This window comes from Papio anubis, chromosome X (genome assembly GCF_008728515.1).
Source record: "Papio anubis isolate 15944 chromosome X, Panubis1.0, whole genome shotgun sequence".
Classification (NCBI taxonomy): domain Eukaryota; kingdom Metazoa; phylum Chordata; class Mammalia; order Primates; family Cercopithecidae; genus Papio; species Papio anubis.
Window position 1 is genome coordinate 38,585,009 of NC_044996.1, and position 20,234 is coordinate 38,605,242.

At 40.3% G+C, this 20,234-nt stretch overlaps 2 protein-coding genes and 1 pseudogene across 4 annotated transcripts in view; 1 reads left to right on the forward strand and 2 right to left on the reverse strand.

The window, feature by feature from the left end:
• The window catches only part of LRCH2 (leucine rich repeats and calponin homology domain containing 2), a 128,160-nt gene that overhangs the window by 32,195 nt on the left and 75,731 nt on the right, over nt 1–20,234 (forward strand). For 2 of the 3 annotated variants that reach the window (XM_017954220.2, XM_009198164.3), the window contains exons 2-3: nt 13,809–13,953; nt 17,282–17,408. In XM_017954220.2, the coding sequence (XP_017809709.1) occupies nt 13,809–13,953; nt 17,282–17,408 (272 nt within the window). Of the gene's footprint in view, nt 1–10,799; nt 10,870–13,808; nt 13,954–17,281; nt 17,409–20,234 lie in introns of those variants that run through there. The other variant, XM_017954221.2, reaches the window with a different exon arrangement.
• On the reverse strand, nt 4,221–4,538 carry LOC101016317 (annotated as a pseudogene).
• RBMXL3 (RBMX like 3) lies at nt 10,624–12,759 on the reverse strand. The gene has a single exon (XM_021933067.2). The coding sequence runs from the start codon at nt 12,721–12,723 to the stop codon at nt 10,624–10,626; it is 2,100 nt and encodes a 699-aa protein (XP_021788759.2). The 5' UTR covers nt 12,724–12,759.

Genomic DNA, 20,234 nt, shown 5'->3' on the forward strand with positions numbered 1-20,234 from the left:
ATCACCATAGTTTTACCCTTCCCAGAATGATATTTACTAGGAATCCTAGCATATGTAGACATTTCAGACTAGCTTCTTTCAAGAAGCAATATATGTTAAGGTCTCCCCATGTCTTTTCATGACTTGAAAGCTCATTTCCTGGAAGCAATTCCATTGTATGGATATTCCACAGTTTATTCATTCACCTATTGAAAGATGCATCTTGTTTGTTTCTAAATTTTGGCAATTATGAATAAGGCTGCTATAATTGTTAGTGTGAAGACTTCGTGTAGACATTAGTTTTGAACTGATTTGAGTAAATACCCAGGCTTGCAATTGCTGAATTAAGACCATATTTATCTTTGTAAACGCATACCAGACTGTTTTCCAGTGTGGCTGTTCTTTTTTTTTTCATTAAAAATTTATTTATATAATTTATGGGGTACAAGTGCGAATTTATTACATGCATAGTAGTCCAGTTAGGGGATTCAGAGAATCTGTCACCCAAATAACATACATTGTACCCATTAGGTGATTTATTATTATATACCCCTCTCCCACTCTGTCACCCTTCTGAGTCTCCATTGTCTATCACTCTGCTCTCTTTATCTATGTATACACCATTTTTTAGCATTCACTAAAAAAAGTGAGTGAGAACATGTGATATTTGTCTTTCTGTGTCTGGTTTGTTTCACTTAAGATAATGACCTTCAGTTCTATCCATGTTGTTGCAAAAGACCAATGCTTTGGCTATTTGGACTCTTTTTTGGTTCTATATGAATTTTATGATTTTTTTTTCTAATTCTGTGAAAAAATGGTGTTGGTATTTTGGTAGGGATTGCATTGAACCTGTAGATTGCTTTGGGTAGTATAGTCATTTTAACAATATTAATTCTTTTGATCCATGAGCATGAGATATCTTTCTATTTGTTTTTGTCATCTTCAATTTCTTTCATCTGTGTTTTATAGTTTTCCTTGTAGAGATCTTTCACCTCTTTGGTTAAATTTATTCCTAGGTATTTTATTTTTTTGGTAGGTATGGTAAATAGGATTGACTTCTTGATTTCATTCTCAGTGAGATCATTATTGGTATATAGAAATGCTACTGTGTTTTATATATTAATTTTTGTATCCTGAAACTTTAATCAAATCTAAGAGTTTTTTTGGTGGAGTCTTTAGGGTTTTCTAGATATAAGATCATATCGTCAGCAATCAGTGATACTTTGACTTCCTTCTTTTTGATTTGGATGTGTTTTATTTCTTTCTCTTGCCCAGTTGCTCTGGCTAGGACTTTCAGTACTATATTCAATAACAGTGGTGAAAGTGAGCATCTTTGTCTTGTTGTAGATCTTAGAGGGAAGGCCTTCAGCTTTTCCCCATTCAGTATGATATGTGGGTTTGTTGTATGGTATGTGGGTTGTAGGTATGATATGTGTGTTTGTTGTATATGGCCTTTATTTTTTTGAGGTATGTTCCTTCTATGCCTCGTTTGTTGACGGGTTTTATCATGACCGGAAGCTTAATTTTATCAAATGCTTTTTCTGCATCTATTGAGATGATCATGTGTTTTTTGTCCTTAATTCTGTTTATGTGATATATCACATTTATTAATTTGCATATACTCAACCATCTTTCTATCCTTGGTGTAAAACCCACTTGATCATGGTGTATGATATGGTTTGGCTCTGTGTCCCCACCAAAATCTCATCTTATAGCTGCCATAATTCCCACGTATTGTGGAAGGAATCCGGTGGGAGATGGTTGAATCATGGGGGTGGGTCATTCCCGTGCTGTTCTTGTGACAGTGAATGAGTCTCATGACATCCGATGGTTTCAAAAATGGGAGTTTCCCTACACAAGCTCTTTGTCTGCTATCATTCATGTAAGATGTGACTTGCTCCTCCTTGCCTTCCACCATGATTGTGAGGCCTCCCCAGCCATGTGGAATTGTAAGTCCAATAAACCTCTTTCTTTTGTAAATTGCCTAGTCTCAGGTATGTCTTTATCAGCAGCATGAGAATGAACTGATACAGTGCATTATCTTTTTGATGTCCTGTATTCAATTTACTAGTATTTTGTTGAGGATTCTTGCATGAATGTTCATCAGGGATGTTGGTCTGCTGTTTGCCTTTTTTGGTTGTTGTGTCCTTGTCCAGTTTTGGTATTAGGGTGATAGTGACCTCATGGAATGAATTAGGGAGAATACTCTCCTCTTCAATTTTTTGGAACAGTTTCAGGAGGAGTGGTATTACTTCTTTTTATATTTCATAGAATTTGGCTGTGAATCCCTCAGCCAAGCTCCCTCAACAATCCCTGAGCTTGTCTTTGTCGGGATTTTTTTTTTTTTTTTTTTTTTTTTTTCTACTGATTCAGTGTTGCTGTTCATTATTGGCCTGTTTAGATTTTCTATTTCTTCCTTGTTCAATCTTGGTAGGTTGTGTGTTTCCAGGAATTTATCTCTTTCCTTTAGGTTTTCTTGTTTGTGAGTATATAGTTGTTCATAATAGTTTCTGATGTTCTATTGTGTTTCTGTGGTATCAGTTGTAATGTTTCCTTTTTTATTTCTCATTGTGTTTATTTGATTCATCTCTCTTCTAGGTTAGTCTAGCTACTGGTTTATCAGTTTTATTTATCTTTTTGCAGAATCAACTGTTTTTTTAAATAATTTGTATCTTTTTTTGGTCTCTATTTCATTTAGTTCTACTGTGATCTTTGTTATTTCAAATTCTGCTAGTTTTGAGTGTGGTTTGTTCTTGATTTTCTAGTTTTTTGAGATGCACTGTTAGGTTGATAATTTATAATCTTTTTTTTAAATAATAGGCATTTAATGCTATAAATTTCCCTCTTACCACTGCTTTTGCTATGTCCCACAGGTTTTGGTTTGTTGTGTTTACATTTTCATTTGTTTCAAAAAATTTTTAATCTTTTGTATTAATTTCTTCTTTGATCCAGTGATTGTTCAGGAGCTTGTGTAATATCCATGTGTTTGTATAGTTTCTGAAGTTCCTTTTTGTATTGATTTCTATCCACTGTGGTATGAGAAAATAATTGATAGGATTTCATTTTTAAACATTTGTTGATACTTGCTTTATGGCCTAACATGTGATTTATCTTGGAGAATGTTCCATGTGCTCATCGAAAGAGTGTAGATTCTGCAGTTGTTGGGCAGAATATTCTGTAAATTTGTTAGGTCCGTTTGGTGTAACATTACATCTAATGTTTCTTTGTTGGTTTCCTGTCTAGATGATCAGTCTGATGCTGTTAGTGGTGCATTGAAGTCTCCCACCGTTATTGTATCTATCTCTCTCTTTAGGCCTAGTGATATTTGTTTTATGGATCTGGGTGCTCCAGTGCTGGGTGCATATAAATTTAAAATTGTTATAACCTCTTGCCAAATTGATCCCTTTATTATAGAATGACGTTCTTTGTCTTTTTTTAACCATCTTTTATTTAATATCTGATTTAATTGATGCAAGTACAGCTAGTGCTGCTCACTTTTGGATTTTGTTTGTGTGGACTGTCTTTCTACTCCTTTACTTTTGGTCTATATGTGTCTTTACAAGTAATGCGAGTTTCTCATAAGCATCATATAGTTGGATTATATTTTTAAAATCTATTTTGCCAATCTGTATCTTTTAAATGGGGCATTTAATTCATTTATTTTCAAGGTTTATATTGATATGTGAGGGTTTGTTCTTGTCATATTGTTAATCATTTTCCAGTTTTATAAATTCTCTGTTTTTTTCTTGGAATGTTTGTCTTTGTGGTTTGGTGGAATTCTGTAGTGGTGCCATTTGATTTCTTTTTCTTCCTCCTTTGTGTGATTGCTTTACCAGTGAGTTTTATACTTTTGTGTGTTTTCATGATGATGAATATCACTTTTACTTCCAAGTTTAGGACTTCTTTGAGCATTTCTTGTAGGGCCAGTTTAGTGGCGATGAATTCCTCAGTATTTGCATGTTTGGGAGAGACTTCATTTCTTCTTATTTATGAAGCTTATTGCTGGATATTGAGTTCTTGGCTGGCAGTCTTGTTTTTTTTTTTTTTTTTTTTTTTTATATCAGCACTTTTAATATGTCATTCCCTTCTCTTCTGGCTTTTAAGGTTTCTGGTAAGAAGTCTCATGTTAGTCTCATGGAGTTTCCTTATGTAGGTGACAGGGTGCTTTTCTCTTGATGATTTTATTTTATTTTTTTCTGTCAAGCTGTTCTTTATCTCAGGAAGAGGGCAGGGCAGGGGGCTCAGTCTTTCTTAGCAGTAATTTTCCTCATGGTGGCCAGGACATTGCTCAGCTCCTCTCGTTTCCTCTTGGTGAGGATGTGTGTCCCCACCCTTTTCTTGATGAACTTGAGGGCCTGTTTGTCCTTGGAGACCTTCAGTAACTCCTTGGTTCGCCGCTCGTATGGGGTGAAGCCACACACCTCTCGGGTCATGCCCCGCACACACTTGTTATGTTTGGTCAGGCGCCCGAGGCTACGACTGTGTCTGGGCTTGCTCACATTCTTGGTCACCTTGTGGCCTTTGTTGAGGCCCACAACCATAGTGTAGCACAGAGCCATTGCTGCTGCTCTCCAGTGGTGGCTGTGGTTAAAGGCTGTCTTGCTGATTTTAGAATTCTTTTTACCTTAGACAATCTGATTATAATATGCTGTGGCAAACTCCTTTTTGCATTGTGTTTTCCCTGGGATCACTGAGTCTCCTGTGTCTGGATGTCTAAATCTTGCTATACTTGGAAAAGTTTCATTTCTTATTTTGTTAAATAGGCTTTCTAAGCCTTTTAATCTCTCATCTCCCTCAGGAATACCAATAATTTGTAAGTTTGGTCATTTTATGTAGTCTCAAATGGCACATGTATACCTATGTAGCAAACCTGCATGTTCTGCATGTGGATCCCAGAACTTAAAGTCTAATAAAAAAATAAATAAATGAAAGTAATAAGCAAGTTCAAAAAAAAAAAAAAAAAGAAAAAAGCTTTGTTTATTCTTTTTCTTTATTTCTGTCTGACTGGATTATTTCAAAAGACCTGTCTTCAAGTTCTGAAATTCTTTCTTCTGCTTGATCTAGTATTTCAAATGTATTTTGTATTTCCTTCAATGAATCTTTTAGTTTCAGAATTTGTGTGTGTGTGTGTGTGTGTGTGTGTGTATGTGTGTATGTGTGTGTGGGGGGGGGGAGAGAGAGAGACTTGTTCTGTTGCCCAGGCTGGAGTGTAGTGGTGTGATCATAGCTCAGTATGACCTCAAACTTTTGGACTCAAGTGATCCTCCTGCCTCAGCTTCCTGAGTAGTTGGGATTTACAAGCATGTGCCAACATGCCTAGCTAATGTTTGTATTTTTAGTAGAGACAGGTTCTTGCTATGTTGCCGAAACTGGTCCTAAACACCTGGGTTCAAGCAGTCCTCTTACCTTGGCGTCCCAAAGTGCTGAGATTATAGGCATTAGCCACTGTACTCGGCCTTTTTATCTTTTAAAGATATTTATCTCCATGTTAAAAGGTTTTATTTGTATTCTGAATTGATTTTTTGAGTTCTTTGTATTGGTTTTTAGATTTCTCTGGCATCTCATTGAGCTTCTTTAAAATCAGTATTTTGAATTCTTTATCTGGGATTTTGAGGATTTTTTTTTCTTTTTTGGTTAGGATCTATTGCTGGAGAATTACTGCATTCATTTGAGGCCATCATATTACCTAGCTTTTTCATGTTTTCTGTATCTTTATGTTGGTTTCTGCTCATCTGGCTTCATAGTTACATCTTCTTTTTTAAAAAATGACTTTCATGTGGATGGGGGACTTTTTTCTTGAAGATGTGACAATGATGTTAGTTGGGTAAGGCCGTCTGGCTTTGCTTTCAGGTGCATGCAGTAGTGAAGACTGTGTATAATTTATATGGCTATCTTCATTGTGGTAATGTGTGGTTCTTGGTGGGGCCTGTGGTGAAGTTGTGCTTGTGACTTGAGTGCCTGATGGGCCCATCATCAGGTTTTAATGGTAGCAGAAGTGTGCCAAGTATGTCTATCCTTGTGACCTGGGACAGCATATGCTGGCTCCTGTGTTGGCAGTTTCCAGACAGGCTAATGTTTGGGCATCTGGGTGGCTTTCTCAGATGCCAGTTTTAGTAGCAGTATACCAGGCATATAAGAAGGCTCTCGAGCTCCCGAGCAGCTGGGGTAGTGAGGGTGATAGACGTAGCAGTGGTGGTGAGATGCTCTCCTTGTTCCCTTGCACTGTGCTCTTGTGCTGGAAGTGGTTGCAACAGGCTGTGCAAACTGGCTTCTAGGTCAGAAGGTGGTGCTTGCAGGTAAGAGCCAGCTGAGACTGTAGAAGTAGGGTGTTTATGCTCAGTCTCTGTCCCCTAGAAGTGCTCATGTGCCCCAGGTGGTGGATTGGGTTGTGGAACACCCAGAACCTGGCCCCCCCCACGAGTTTGTGTTGGCATAGGGTTAGGGGGGTGAAGCTGGGTGGATCCAGACTGGGCAAGCTTGTACTCAACACCTCCCAATGGCAAGTGCATGCATGAACTATGACGTGGGGGTAGGGCAGGCAGTGTAGTCCTCACGCCTCTGGTGAAATGCTTAGGTGAGAGGTGACTGCTGCTGTGCTGAGGTCGTGCCATAGGTGCCAGGGAGGATGAGACCACTGCTGTCCCTCCCCCATCCCAGCTGTGGCAGCCAACCTGGCTGTTCTGTTAGTATGGCAGTTTGCACCTAGCCCGTAATTCAGCCATGAGCCATAGAAGCCAGCACCCAGCTCAAGACCAAGCCTCTGCAGTAACTCATCCTGCTCAGGATTAGAGCATTGGGAGCCTGGTTCCAGTGCCAGAGACTGCAGCCCATGCCATGTCTGCTTCTTAGTTTTGGTTGTGGGATCCCCATTGATCCCCATTCCTGCTCAAGCCCCTGCTCCACAAGATGCAACCTGATCTTCCCCAATGGCCAAGACTGGTGCTGCAGATTTCCAGGACCACTCATAGTTGCTAAGAGCTAGGATTAAGAATGGCATCTTACTGTGGCTACTTAGTTCTCAGGAATTGTGTGGGACCCAGGGCATGTTGCCTCCCTGGAGCTGTTCCTTCTCATAGTCTCCTGGATGCTCCCTAAATCAGATTCAGAATTTGGGTGGGTCAGGGTGCTCTCCTGTGGCCTGAATTGTATGATTCCCCAGTGGGAAAGTGGACTGCAGAAAGATATTCACTCTCTCTTGTATTGGGGATTCATTGCCAGTTCCCAGCCGGTCTTGACCACACAGGCTGTCTGCTTTCCTTCTCATTCCCAGATTTTGGAGTTTCCTTTCACTTTTTCTGTTGAACCCTGTGTTCCTTGTTGGATAATGTATTCAAAGTGTGATTGTCTGCATACCACTTTGGTTTTTCTAAGTGGATGAGGCATGCTGGAAATGTTTTTAGTCAGCTATCTTGGAAAACAAAGGTCAGCCTCCTGTCACTTTTTGAGCTTCTTTGATCTTTTCATATGGTTACTGTGTTTTCTTATGACCATTATTTTCAGACTTCTCTGCTTGCTGTTTTTTCTCTACTCACTTTCTAACTGTTGGCCTTCCTGATAGCCCATTCTTTGTCCTCTAATTCGATACTCTGATATTAGGTGATGTCCTCCATTTCTGTGATTTAATAGAACTAACCATATTCCTACAACTTTCAAATTTTTTGTTTGTTTGTTTGTTTTTTGAGATGGAGTCTCATTCTGTCACTCAGGCTGGAGTGCAGTGGCACAATCTCGGCTCACTGCAACCTCTGCCTCCCGGGTTCAAGCAATTCTCCTGCCTTAGCTTCCTGAGTAGCTGGAATTACAGGTGCGCACCACCATACCTGGCTAAATTTTGTATTTTTAGAAAGAGATGGGGTTTCACCATTGTTGGTCAGGCTGGTCTCGAACTCCTGACCTTGTGATCCGCCCATGTCGGCCTCCCAAAGTGCTGGGATTACAGGCGTGAGCCACTGTGCCTGGCCACAACTTTCAATTTTATATATCTATCCCAGACTTCACTTAGGAGATCAAGATTCATCTGTCTAATGCCCATTTAACAGCCCCTCTTTGAGTCTCTCTCAGATGTCTCGGTTTATACAGATATAAACTTGAACCCTTCATTGCACCTCTGTTTCAAAAAAAAAAAAAACCAAAGCAAAAACCTCACCAGCAGAAGAAACTACAAAAATCCTGTTACACTCCCACTGTTTATTAGATAATATTATTTTAGCTGTCTAGGCCAGAATCCTGGGTGCCATCCTTGATTCTTTCCTCTCGTTTCTTCCACATACCTAGTTCCTTGCCACTCCCTGTGAGTACTAATTTCAAAATATATTTCAAATTTTATCCACTTTCTCTTATCCCTATTCTTGCAATCTTAATACAAGTTACTATCATCTATCTCTGAGACCACTGTATTATTTATGAGTGCCTAATACTAGGTATTATACAGAATAACAAACTGAGCATAATTTTGTTTTTAGGATTTCAAATTAATTGTAAACACTAATTTTGAACTCCCAGAATTCTGAAGTTACAAGAATAAGAGGTAAGACCCTAAATACAAAAAAAAATCCTAAACTGGCCGGGCGCGGTGGCTCACGCCTGTAATCCCAGCACTTTGGGAGGCCGAGGCGGGTGGATCACAAGGTCAGGAGATCGAGACCATGGTGAAACCCCGTCTCTACTAAAAATAGAAAAAATTAGCCGGGCGCAGCGGTGGGCGCCTGTAGTCCCAGCTACTCGGGAGGCTGAGGCAGGAGAATGGCGTGAACCCGGGAGGCGGAGCTTGCAGTGAGCCGAGATTGCGCCACTGCACTCCAGCCTGGGCAACAGAGCAAGACTCCGTCTCAAAAAAAAAAAAAAAAAAAAAAAAAAATCCTAAACTAAAAACAGTGACTTCATTTTCCTCCCTAATAGAACTGTGTGATGCTTGGGTATCCAGAGGAGGTAAGCCAGAATATTGGGAAACATTTGTTTCTAGTTCAGATTTTGGTTTCTAGTAATTCTATTGTTTTTTAAGTTATTCAGAATTTTATGGTGGGAGGAGGAAGAATAGAAATTAATTTTTATATTATATAAACATAACTTTTTTTTGCCAGTTATATAATTTTACATTAGGTTAAGAGTGAGAATATATTTCTATCTCCTCTATATGTATCTCTATATATTACATATGTAGTAATACATATGTTAATGTTCTGAATAAGGAACTTACTATATTGCTAAGTGAATAGGTCTCATCCCTTGGAATGAAGTTGAGCATTATTGATAGGAGGTTGTTTTTATGAGAGCAGACCAGATACTAAATGAGATACATTGAACTAAACTGCATGCTCTTCCTAACAGAGGCACAAAATTTTCTTACGTTTTTAACCAATTAAGTATAATGGGCTAGTGTGAGCAAAGTAAATTTCTATGATAAGGTAACTAACTTGATATTCAGGTAGTTGTTGGGGGTTTGTACCTTTGGGGACATTATTTGTCTGCCATGAATAGAGGTTATTGCTGGCATCTAGTGGGTAGATGCCAGAGATGCTGCTAAGTATCCTACAGTGGCCAGGATAGCCCCCCACAATGGTTATCAGACGTCCACAGTGGTGAGGTTGAGCCAACTCTCTTCTAGAGTATTTGTTTTTCAACCCACTACTGCAATGTCCTAAGTATTTTTCAAAATTCATTTAACAAATAAACCCTTAATAGAGGAGTAATGGTTGTAACAATTCCATGATTTTATTTTTGTGAAAATTTAAATGAATGGAAGTATATTTGTGTGTACTTGCAATAATTTAGGAGACGAAGGAATCAAGGATGAATACCAGGTTTCTGGCTTGAGCAACTCACCAGGAGGATGTTGTTGACATTGAGATGAGAAGAAAAAAAAAAAAAATAGAAGTGTGGGAAAAGATCTTCATTTCAGATTTTATACTTGTAGAATTTGAGGTGCCTGAGAGATATCAAGGTGAAGTCCTGAAGATCAGAACATAGGCTTTTAGACATATCCTTAATTTGCAATTCATCAGTATATAAATATAATTTGGAGCTAGGATGGATGAAATCACCCAGTAGAGTGTATATCTTTTTTTTTTTCCATTTACTTTTCAGATTTACTGAGTGAACATAATTTTCTTTTTATAAACATTTGATCTAAATCATTTTTGTTGTTGTTGTTGCTGGTTGTTTGGTTTTTAATACTGGGAACACTGAGATTCAGTTAGAAAGATACCCTGAAATCTGAAATACACCAATCCCTCCCACTCTCCACCCAAAATCTAGTTGGTTTAAATGAGCAGAATGATCCATTTTTCCATTTTAGGTGAGCAGATGTTTATGAAAGATCTTAGAACTGTTTGCCTCATTTATCAGGCAAATTTACAAGCAAAGAAGCCATTAATCGTATTTCAACTTGTAAATAGAAGACGACTAGGACTCAGGTTCATATCTTACACTTTTAACATGAACTGGTTGAAAGAAACATTAACAATTTCAAACTAAAGAAATTTTAAGTTTTTCCTCACAAAAGCATAAAAATGGAGATCTTAACAGGAAATTCTTAAAAGGTAAAAACAACTCTTACTTATACTAGTCCTTGGGTAGTTTAATATAGAACAGGTTGTTCTTTTTGTTTCTTTGAAAAGGAATTTTTGGTCCCAAGTCTGTTCCTGCTTAGTATCTGCTCCAGCCTTCCCCTCTCTCCAAGCGGCCTCCTTGACAGCCTCCACCCCTGGGCACCCTGCAGCTCGACCGGCTGTAAGAATCATGCAGGGGAGGGCTGCTCCTTTCCATGGGCAGAGGGAGCCCAAGATCCGGTGTGCCTACCCGATCTCGACCTCTCGAGTAGCTATCGCTCTGGCCGTAACTGTTGCTGGAACTGTTGCGGCCCCCACCGTAGGCGTCGGGTGAGCTGCCCAGGTACTCCTTATAGCGGCCTCCTCCTGCGTAGCGGTCACTCAGGCCGTAGCTGTTGATGGAACTGTCGTGGCCCCCACCGTAGGCGTCAGGCGAGCGGCCTCCGTACTCCTCGTAGTGGCCTCCTCCTCCGTAGCGGTGGCTCCGGCCATGACTGTTGCTGGGACTGTCGCGGCCCCTGCTGTAGGTGTCGGGCGAGTGGCCTCGGTATTCCTCGTAGCTGCCTCCTCCTCCGTAGTGGTCGCTCCGGCCGTAACTGTTGCTGGAACTGTCGTGGCCCCTGCTGCAGGCATCGGTGGAGCGGTCCCCGCTGTGGGCGTCGGGCGAGTGGCCCCCAGTGTGAGCACTGGGATTGCGGCCACCACTGTGGGTGTCAGGCGAGCGGCCCCCGCTGTGGGTGTCCTGCGAGCAGCCTCGGTACTCCTCGTAGTGGCCTCCGCCTCCATAGCGTTGGCTCCCGCTGTAACTGTTGCTGGAACTGTGGCGGCCCCCGCTGTAGGCGGCCTCGGGCGAGCGGCCCCCGCTGTAGGCGGCCTCGGGCGAGCGGCCCCCGCTGTAGGCGGCCTCGGGCGAGCGGCCCCCGCTGTTGGCGGCCTGGGGCGAGCTACCCTGGTACTCCTCGTAGTGGCCTCCTCCTCTGTAGCGGTGGCTCCAGCTGTAGCTGTTGATGGAACTGTCGCGGCCTCTGCTGTAGGGGATGGGCGAGCGGCCCCCGCTGTAGGTGTCAGGGGAAGGGCCTCCATACTCCTCGTAGTGGCCTCTTCCTCCATAGCGGTCGCTCCGGCCGTTGCTGGAACTGTCGTGGCCCCCGCTGTAGGCATCTGGCAAAGTGACGGGCAAGGCGTCGGGTGAGCGGCCCCGGTACCCCTCATAGCGGTATCCTCCTCCGTAAGATGGCGGTGTCCCCCGCCCAGGGGTGGCGCGGCACGGGCCTCTGTAGCTCTCGAGGGGCTCTCGGTAGGAGCCTCTGCTGGGATGATCCACGTAGTCATGGTCGCGACCCCTGTAGCTGTTTTGCTTGCCATAGCCTCTCAAGGGACAGTAGTCCCGGACACTGGAGTGGCTATAATAGCGGCGGCTGTACTCTCTGAGCGCGGCGATAAAATCCCCGGGGTCGCGGCACCGGGGCAGTGGCTCCCGGAGCAGTGGGCCTGAGTAGCCCTCTCGCCCCCACATGGCCGGCGCCTTCCCAGGCATTCCACCGCCACCAATGCGAGCCAGGCTCGACGGGGGCGCAGCCCTCTTGCGGGGTGGGCCCGCCCAGCGCTGCAGCTGCACGCTTGAGTAGCCGTCTCGCCCCCACACAGCCGGGGCCTTCCCGCGCATTCCACTGCCAACGCTGCGAGCCAGGCTCGACGGCGCGGCCCTCTTGCGGAGTGGGCTGGCCCAGCGCTGTGGCGGTGGCCCACGCTTCCTGGGCATCGGGGCCCTGTAGGGCCACTGGTCAAAATACCCCGCGTAGCCATGGCCATCATCAGGCCCGCCCCAGGAGTGAGGTCGCTGTGGGCTGCTGCCACACCCACGGGTTCCGTGTGGGAACCTCGAGCGACTGCTGCTGCCGGGGGGCGGCGGCCCCCACCGGCTGCTCTTGAATGCTGGTTTGATGGCCCCGGCCACCTTGATGGCCTTACCATCAAGGTACTTGCCATTCAGATCTCTGGCGGCGGCCTCGGCATCTGCAGGGCTTTCGAAGGTGACGAACGCAAAGCCCCTCGATTTGTTGGTTTCTCGGTCTTTCATCAGGAGAACGTTGATGATGCGGCCATACTTGACAAACTCAGCCTTGAGGGCTTTCTCGTCGGTTTTGAGGTTGAGGCCCCCAACGAAAAGCTTCTCTGGGCGATCCGCTTCCATCATGTCTGCTTTTCGAATGGTGGGTCAGAGGCAGTGGGAGGTGATGAGGCAGCAACTCAGTCGCGGTCTTCCAGCACTCTCGTAGAGGGCGGCTCCTACCGGTTGGGGGGTGTATGTCTCAAGAAGGAAAAGAGTACCTTAGTGATAGTTCTTGGGAACAACAACGTTTATGATACAGATAGAGGAAAACCTAGGAAAAGAAAATAAGAAGTAGCCAGAGAGGTAGAAGAGATCCCAGAAGTGTAGTCTTCTAAGCCAAAGGAAAATAATCTTTCCAGACATATGGAATGGTTATTGATATGGTGGTTGTTGGTAACATTGGTGGATGTGAGAGTGGATAGAAACCAAATTGTAGTGGGTTGAGAAGTCCATGGTAAGTAATAAATTTAGTTGTGTTGTAGATTTATGTAAGTTTGGCTGTAAAAGAAGAGGCAGATGGAGGGGGATGTGGGATCGTGGGAGGTATTTTTGTGTTTGCTTTTAAAGATCAGAGATAATTCTTCATTGGTATTTTAAAAGACAAATCGCATATTTGAAATTTAGGTATACTGAAGCATATCAAATACGTTTGGTTAATAGACATGCATTCTGTGAGGTTTTTTTTTTTTTTTTTTTTTTTTTGAGACAGAGTCTCGCTCTGTCACCCAGGCTGGAGTGTAGCGGGGTGATCTCAGCTCCCTGCAACCTCTGAGCCTCCTGGGTTCAAGCGATTCTCCTGCCTCATCCTCCTGAGGAGCTGGGATTACAGGGGCCCACCACCACATCCGGCTAATTTTTGTGTTTTTAGTAGAGACAGGGTTTCACCATGTTGGCCAGGCTGGTCTCCAACTCCTTAGCTCAAAAGATCTGCCTGCTTTGGCCTCCCAAAGTGCTGGTATTACAGGTGTGAGCCACCGCGCCCAGCCGTATGAGTGTATTTCTAAATGATGTTTTTTGCCTTCAAGGTATTGATGGATAATATTGTATATTTTAAAGTATTTTAAGTAGTTGCTTAGATTCTAAGTGATTCAGCAAGTGTGAAAATAGTTCTTTTAATTACCATAGATATTGGTATATGTTTAATACTCAGACACTATTTTTTTTTCCAGATCTTTCCAGAAATCGTTTTACAGAAATTCCTTCTGATGTCTGGTTATTTGCACCCCTTGAAACATTAAATTTATATCATAATTGCATCAAAAGCATTCCTGAAGCCATTAAAAATCTACAGATGTTAACGTACCTTAACATTAGGTAAGGAAACAATTTAAAAATAAATTTTGGTTTTTATTGTCGTTCTAATCCTTTTTTAGTGGCAAAGGAATATGTTTGATTTGGCTGTGTAGCTTAAATTTATCTCAACAGTATCTTATTTGTGTTTTTTTATGTTCACATTATTTTGTAGGCTTTTCTTGAGAGCAGAGCTTTGCAAACTTTAACACACAGGAATTACCTGGGGATCTGTTAGAATGCAGATTGTAATTTCTTAGGTCTGTTGTGGGGCCTGCATTTCTAACAAGCCCCTTGGCAATGCTCATGCCTACCTGCTGGTCCTTAGACCTCAGTTTGAGTAGCAAGGCTTTAGACCATAAATATTTTCCAGAAATTATAGCACCACAATACAGATTTTATATGCATCCTTAGATATGTGAAACAAACAGTGCTTGAGTTATTTTTTCTCACTTTTGTGACTTCTTGCTTCTACTTCAAGGATGGTTAGAGTGGGATAAGAATATTGAAAGGTTTGGAAGTGGATGACAGTTCATGTTTATACTTAGTAAGTACTTACCATGTGCTAGGCCGTGTTCCAAACACTTTACCCATATTACCTTATCTAGTTTTCATGACAGCATTTTGACATAGGTACTGTTGTTATCCCTGCATTACAGATGAGGAAACTGGGTTAAGCTCTTTGTCCAAATTCATAGATATATTCAGCAAGTGGTAGAGCCAAGATTAAAATCAAAGCAGTCTGGCTGTAGAGCTCTCATTCATACATAGCTTTTACCCTATATATATAAAAGAGTGAACACTTACTAAGTATAAGAAAAACCTTTCCCTGCCAAATCAGTAAAATTGAATGAAAATTGATATATTGTGACTTAATTTTAGAAATTTTTTCTTTTTTTATTCAGTTGGAAGGGATAATCTCATTAACCAAGTTACTTGTCTAAATTCCCATATGGAGAAGTAGTAGATATAATTAATATACATAAATGATGATGTTCCCTTCTCACTGTGATATATCAATTCTTTTATATGACTCTCCTAGTGGTGTTACCTGACAGTACAAGCTATTTTAACTGAAACCACTTTACACCTTAAAATGTGTGAGGGAGGTTTCCTTCCATAGATGTCAGTCATTTGGGTTGTCCTTTCTCTAAGTAGGTATAAATCTCCTTGGCCTGGCTTAGGAGAGATTTGAGGAAAATGAGGTGTTTTTAAGTTTTGTCTTTGTTTCTGTTTCATTTTGTTCTTTTGCGGAAAAAGTGATTTGCCAAAAACTGAATTACATTTCTCTATTAACACATATGGTAGTCTTAGTTTTACTAAAATGTTCTCTAATTCTATCCTGTCATGATCTGTAAAAGTCAACTTTGATTTTTTTTTTACAGTCACAAAAATCTTTGAGCAAACTATATTGAAATAACATTTGTTCCAGTGAGTGAATTCCTCTTTAAAGCATGTAGTAAAAAAGGGACAATTAATAATTTGTTTGCCAGTATGAAGAAACCAGAAACCAGATCCTGGTGAAAGATGATTGTGTTAACTCTATGAATATGCCTTTTTTTTTTTTTTTTTTTTTTTTTTTTTAGACGGAGTCTTGCTCTGTCTCTCAGGGTGGAGTGGCACCATCTTGGCTCACTGCAACCTCCACCTCCCAAGTTCAAATGATTCACCTGCCTCAGCCTCTCAAGTAGCTAGAACTACAGGTGCCTGCCACCAGGCCCGGCTAATTTTTAGTAGAGACAGTGTTTCACCATGTTGGCCAGGCTGGTCTCAAACTCCTGACCTCAAATGATTTGCCCGCCTTGGCCTCCCAGAAGTGCTGGAATTACAAGCATGAGCCACTGTGCTTGGCCTGAATATGCTTTTTAAGGGAAGAAAATAATTTTAAAGCTATTTTTGGCCTGAAGATGTATTAGAATGAGTTCGCCATTATTTCTTCCATGTATTTATTTATTTTGGTGAAAATATCTTAATAAACTTGTTAAATAATTTTCAACTGTTCTTTCTTCCTATATACTACCCCCCCCCCCCTTTTTTCAGTAGAATCCTATAGAAAGATCCTTGTGTGCCCTGGTGTGAAGGGCCCCAGGCAGACCATTTCTCCAAGGAGCCTGCTTGATCCTGAAAGTATGAAGGATTATGACAGGACCCTAGCATATTTGACGTTCTAGCAGTCTGGCCAGTATTGCTAGTTGAGGGGCATTGCCATTTGTTTGTTTGTTTGTTTGTTTGTGCTGTGTTATTAAAGCCAGTTTAGTATTTCTGGATGTCCTTTGCCACAGAAAAGATGGGGAGGACGGTGTTCAAGTCCCCACTTGAGTAATACTGGACTTTTGTTGCTGTGTATGTTACATGAAATGCTAGGTATAGGTCTATAAATGTCACTTTGAAAAATAGGAAAAATAATAGCTTATCGCTTACCAATGCTTGTTAGTATGTAAATGGAATGGAAACATATACATTTTGGTAGTGGTTCATTTGGGTCAGTCAGTCTGTTTTGGCGTATAAATTTGACCATAGTACTTTGAGGGCAAAGACCCCAGAGCCAGATTGCCTGGGTTTGAATCCTGCCTCTCCCACTTTCAGCTGTGTGACTTTGAGCAGTTTATTTACACTCTTGTGACTATTTCTTCATCTGCAAAATGGGGATCACTGTGAGAGTTAATTCACATGAGCTGCTCTGAACATGGCCTGGCAATAGTAGGCACTCAGTAAATGTTAGTTATTATATTTAAATGTATCTACAAAGATAAGAATGTTTTATCAACTTTGGGCTGAGATAAAGGGCTAATAGGCTGTTAAACCTTAAAAGGGAATGGGTTAGGGTTACTACATGTTTTTGAAGATATAGTCCTATTCATTCTTTTATAAACTTGAACATAGTGCATGCACATTTATCCCTGGAGACTTTCCCTAGCATGGAAGTATTGAATATGCCAGAATTATATCAAGGAGCAAAGTTCTGACATTATTGAGCTCAGAAGAATCATTCTGTGTTTTTGAGAACTGACGGTGTGTAGAGTAGTATCATAGGTCTGCCTGCATAGGCTTTGCTATGCTATGAATCTCTGCAGTACTTGGGCAAATCACTTAAGCAGTTTTAACTTTCATTTTCTGATTTGTATAATGGAGATAATAACTACTTAATCTTGTGTCATCAACATGAGGATTAAATGAGACAGTGCTTATAAGAAAGTTACCACTGTGCCTGATACAAAGTGAGCACTCAGTAAGTAATTATTAAGTTATTACTTAGTGATAGAATATTATTTACTTAAAAAGTGATTTCTTCATTTTTAATATGTCACATTACATACATACTCTCATAAAGAAACTTTCTCATTCTTTTCAGCCGAAATCTTTTATCAACATTGCCAAAATACCTATTTGATCTTCCCCTTAAAGTTTTGGTCGTCAGTAATAATAAACTAGTATCCATTCCAGAAGAAATTGGGAAGTTAAAAGATTTAATGGAGTTGGTGAGTAAAATAGTTGTATTAATTGAATGCAATATGCATAATATATCTACATTTTGGAAGATTACCCATTTTTAATGAAATTTCATTGTAAGTTTTTTAAAAAGTACTAACTTGGTATATGTCTAAATTCGGTAAGACTTAGTAAAATCTTGAGATACTATATGTCTGAGTTTTTCCAGTCACAAAATAGCATGATTCTTCCTTAGTCCTAGTGGAGTCAGAAGGCTTGCTTACAAACTTTAAGAAATACTTTTCAAATGAATAAGCATTTGTTTACTCATTTTGTGTACAGTAAAGGTCTTAGAGAAAAGCTAAGGGAATTTTTAAAATAAAGCTTTTATAGGACTATGATATATCCTTAGAGTAAGGAGATAAAAGAAGAAAGTATCTGCAAATGGTAGAATTAGCAATGTAACTCCTCCTCACTGTTTGCTTCTGTGATGTTATAACACTTTTTAGACTGAAATAAACAATAAAAGGCTGTTATATGCAATTGATTGTAGAAATATAGAATAATTTAAATTAATTACCTTGGACATAACATTTTAGGTATTGAAGGATATTGAATTCTGAGAAAAATATGTTCAGATCCTCTTAGATGTCTTAGATATTGTTTGAAAGAGGTAGGTAGGATGTATTTTCCTAATCATCTATAGCATTGTTATAATAGCTTTCAGTTATTTTTCGTATCTTTTGGTTATCTCCACTTTATGCAGTGTACCATGCTGCATGTTTTTCTTTTATTTTGAATGATGCTTTCCTAATAAATAGGTATTTTAAAAGTTTTTTTTTTTTTTTTTTTTTTTTGAGACAGAGTCTCACTCTGTTGCCCAGACTGGTGTGCAGTGACACGATCTTGGTTTACTGCAACCTCCGCCTCACGGGTTCAGGCGATTCTCATGCTTAGCCACCCAAGTAGTTGGGATTACAGCCATGCACCACCACACACAACTAATTTTTGCATTTTTCGTAGAGATAGGGTTTCACTGCATTGCCTAAGCTGGTCTTGAACTCCTGGCCTCAAGTGATCCACTTGCCTCGGCCTCCCAAAGTGCTGGCATTACAGGTGTGAGCCACTGTGCATGGACTAAAGTCCTGAAGTATTCTTATGTATGACTTTATTATGTCCGGGGTGTCAAAAGTTTTCTTGAGGAACTTACCTACAATTTCATAATGAGAAATGAATAAATTAACAGAATGCAGTGAGCAGAAATTTCAGGAATACCTTTTATTCATTAAAGAATACCTGCATATCCAATTACAATACAAGGAAAGTTCCTTGAATTTCACTTTATGCTTTAGAACCATATAATTTTGAAGTTAAAAAAGATCTTAGAAGTGATCAGATACAACCACTTTCTAATGTAGGGATCCCTGATATATCTACTGTATATTTTCAATGGTGACAACTCTGTATATGTGTGTGTGTGTGTGTGCATGTGTGACTGTCCTAATTCTTCTTTGCAAAACTCTATTTGTTATTAATCTTTCTTATTTTGAACCAAAATACATGCTTCTATATTTCTTCCATTGGTCCTGGGACTACCATGTGAAGAAATATAGGTAATGACAACAACTTTTTTTTTTTTTTTTTTTAGACAGAGTCTCACTCTGTCTCCCAGACTGGAGTGCAGTGGTGCGATCTCGGCTCACTACAACCTCCGCCCTCTGAGTTCAAGCAATTCTCCTGCCTCAGCCTCCTTAGTAGCTGGGATTACAGGCACCTGACACCACGCCTGCTAACTTTTTGTATTTTTAGTAGAGATAGGGCTTCACCATCTTGGCCAGGCTGATCTTGAACTCCTGACCTCATGATCCACCCGCCTCGGCCTCCTAAAGTGCTGAGATTACAGGCGTGAGCCACCGTGCCCGGCCTAACAAACTCTTAAGAAGTGTTTTTGTATACCTTAAACATCCTTATTACCTTTATTCCTTTGTATGACTTTTTTACTTTTAGGTAATTCAATTTAGAAAATGTTCCTTTTAGTTAAAGTCTCCCTTAATGTTATACTAAAAAATGAACAGAGATTCCAGATATGATCTAACAAGTTCATAATAAAAGGGACCATTATTTTCTTTGACTTAAACACTATTAATATTTTTCCAGATTTCATAAAGGTTATAATTTAAGATTTTATGTCTCTTCATTTTTTAAAATTTAATTTTTGGCCCTATGTTTTTAATTACTTTACATGATGTAATTTTTAGATAAATGAAATGTAAAACATAATTAGGAGTTTTAGATTAATTCTACTACAGTTGTCCCTCTATGGGGGATTGGTTCCAGGATTCACCCCATACCACAATCCACGAATGCTAAAGTCTCTTATACACAGTGATAGTATTTACATATAACCTAAATACATTTTCCGTATACTTTAAATCATCTCTAGATTACTTATAATGCCTAATACAGTGTAAATGCTATGTGAATAGTTGTTATGTTATATTATTTAAGGAGTAATGACAAGACAAAAAAGTCAATATATGTTCAGTACAGGCACAACCGTGCTTTTTTTTTTCCTGAATATTTTTGATTTGTATTTGGTTGAATTCATGGATGAGGAACCCATAGATACAGAGGACCAACTGTTTTTTAATTCATGTAGAAAATTCTAAAATGTTAAACACTATTATTTTACTAGGTACTATAAAATTATTATGCTTTAAACTCTTGAAATCAGTAACAGTAGATGGGTAGATAGCATTAGGAGGGCTAATTGACAGTTGTACATATTGAATTGGTGGGTATTCCCTGTCTTTGGAATACTTTCCCATGATACTCTTCCACATGATGTGATAATCAACTGCAATGAAATTCTATCA

Bases quoted from the DNA above. Each gene is read 5' to 3' on its own strand.
- RBMXL3 (XM_021933067.2), bottom strand. From the start codon at position 12,723: ATGATGGAAGCGGATCGCCCAGAGAAGCTTTTCGTTGGGGGCCTCAAC.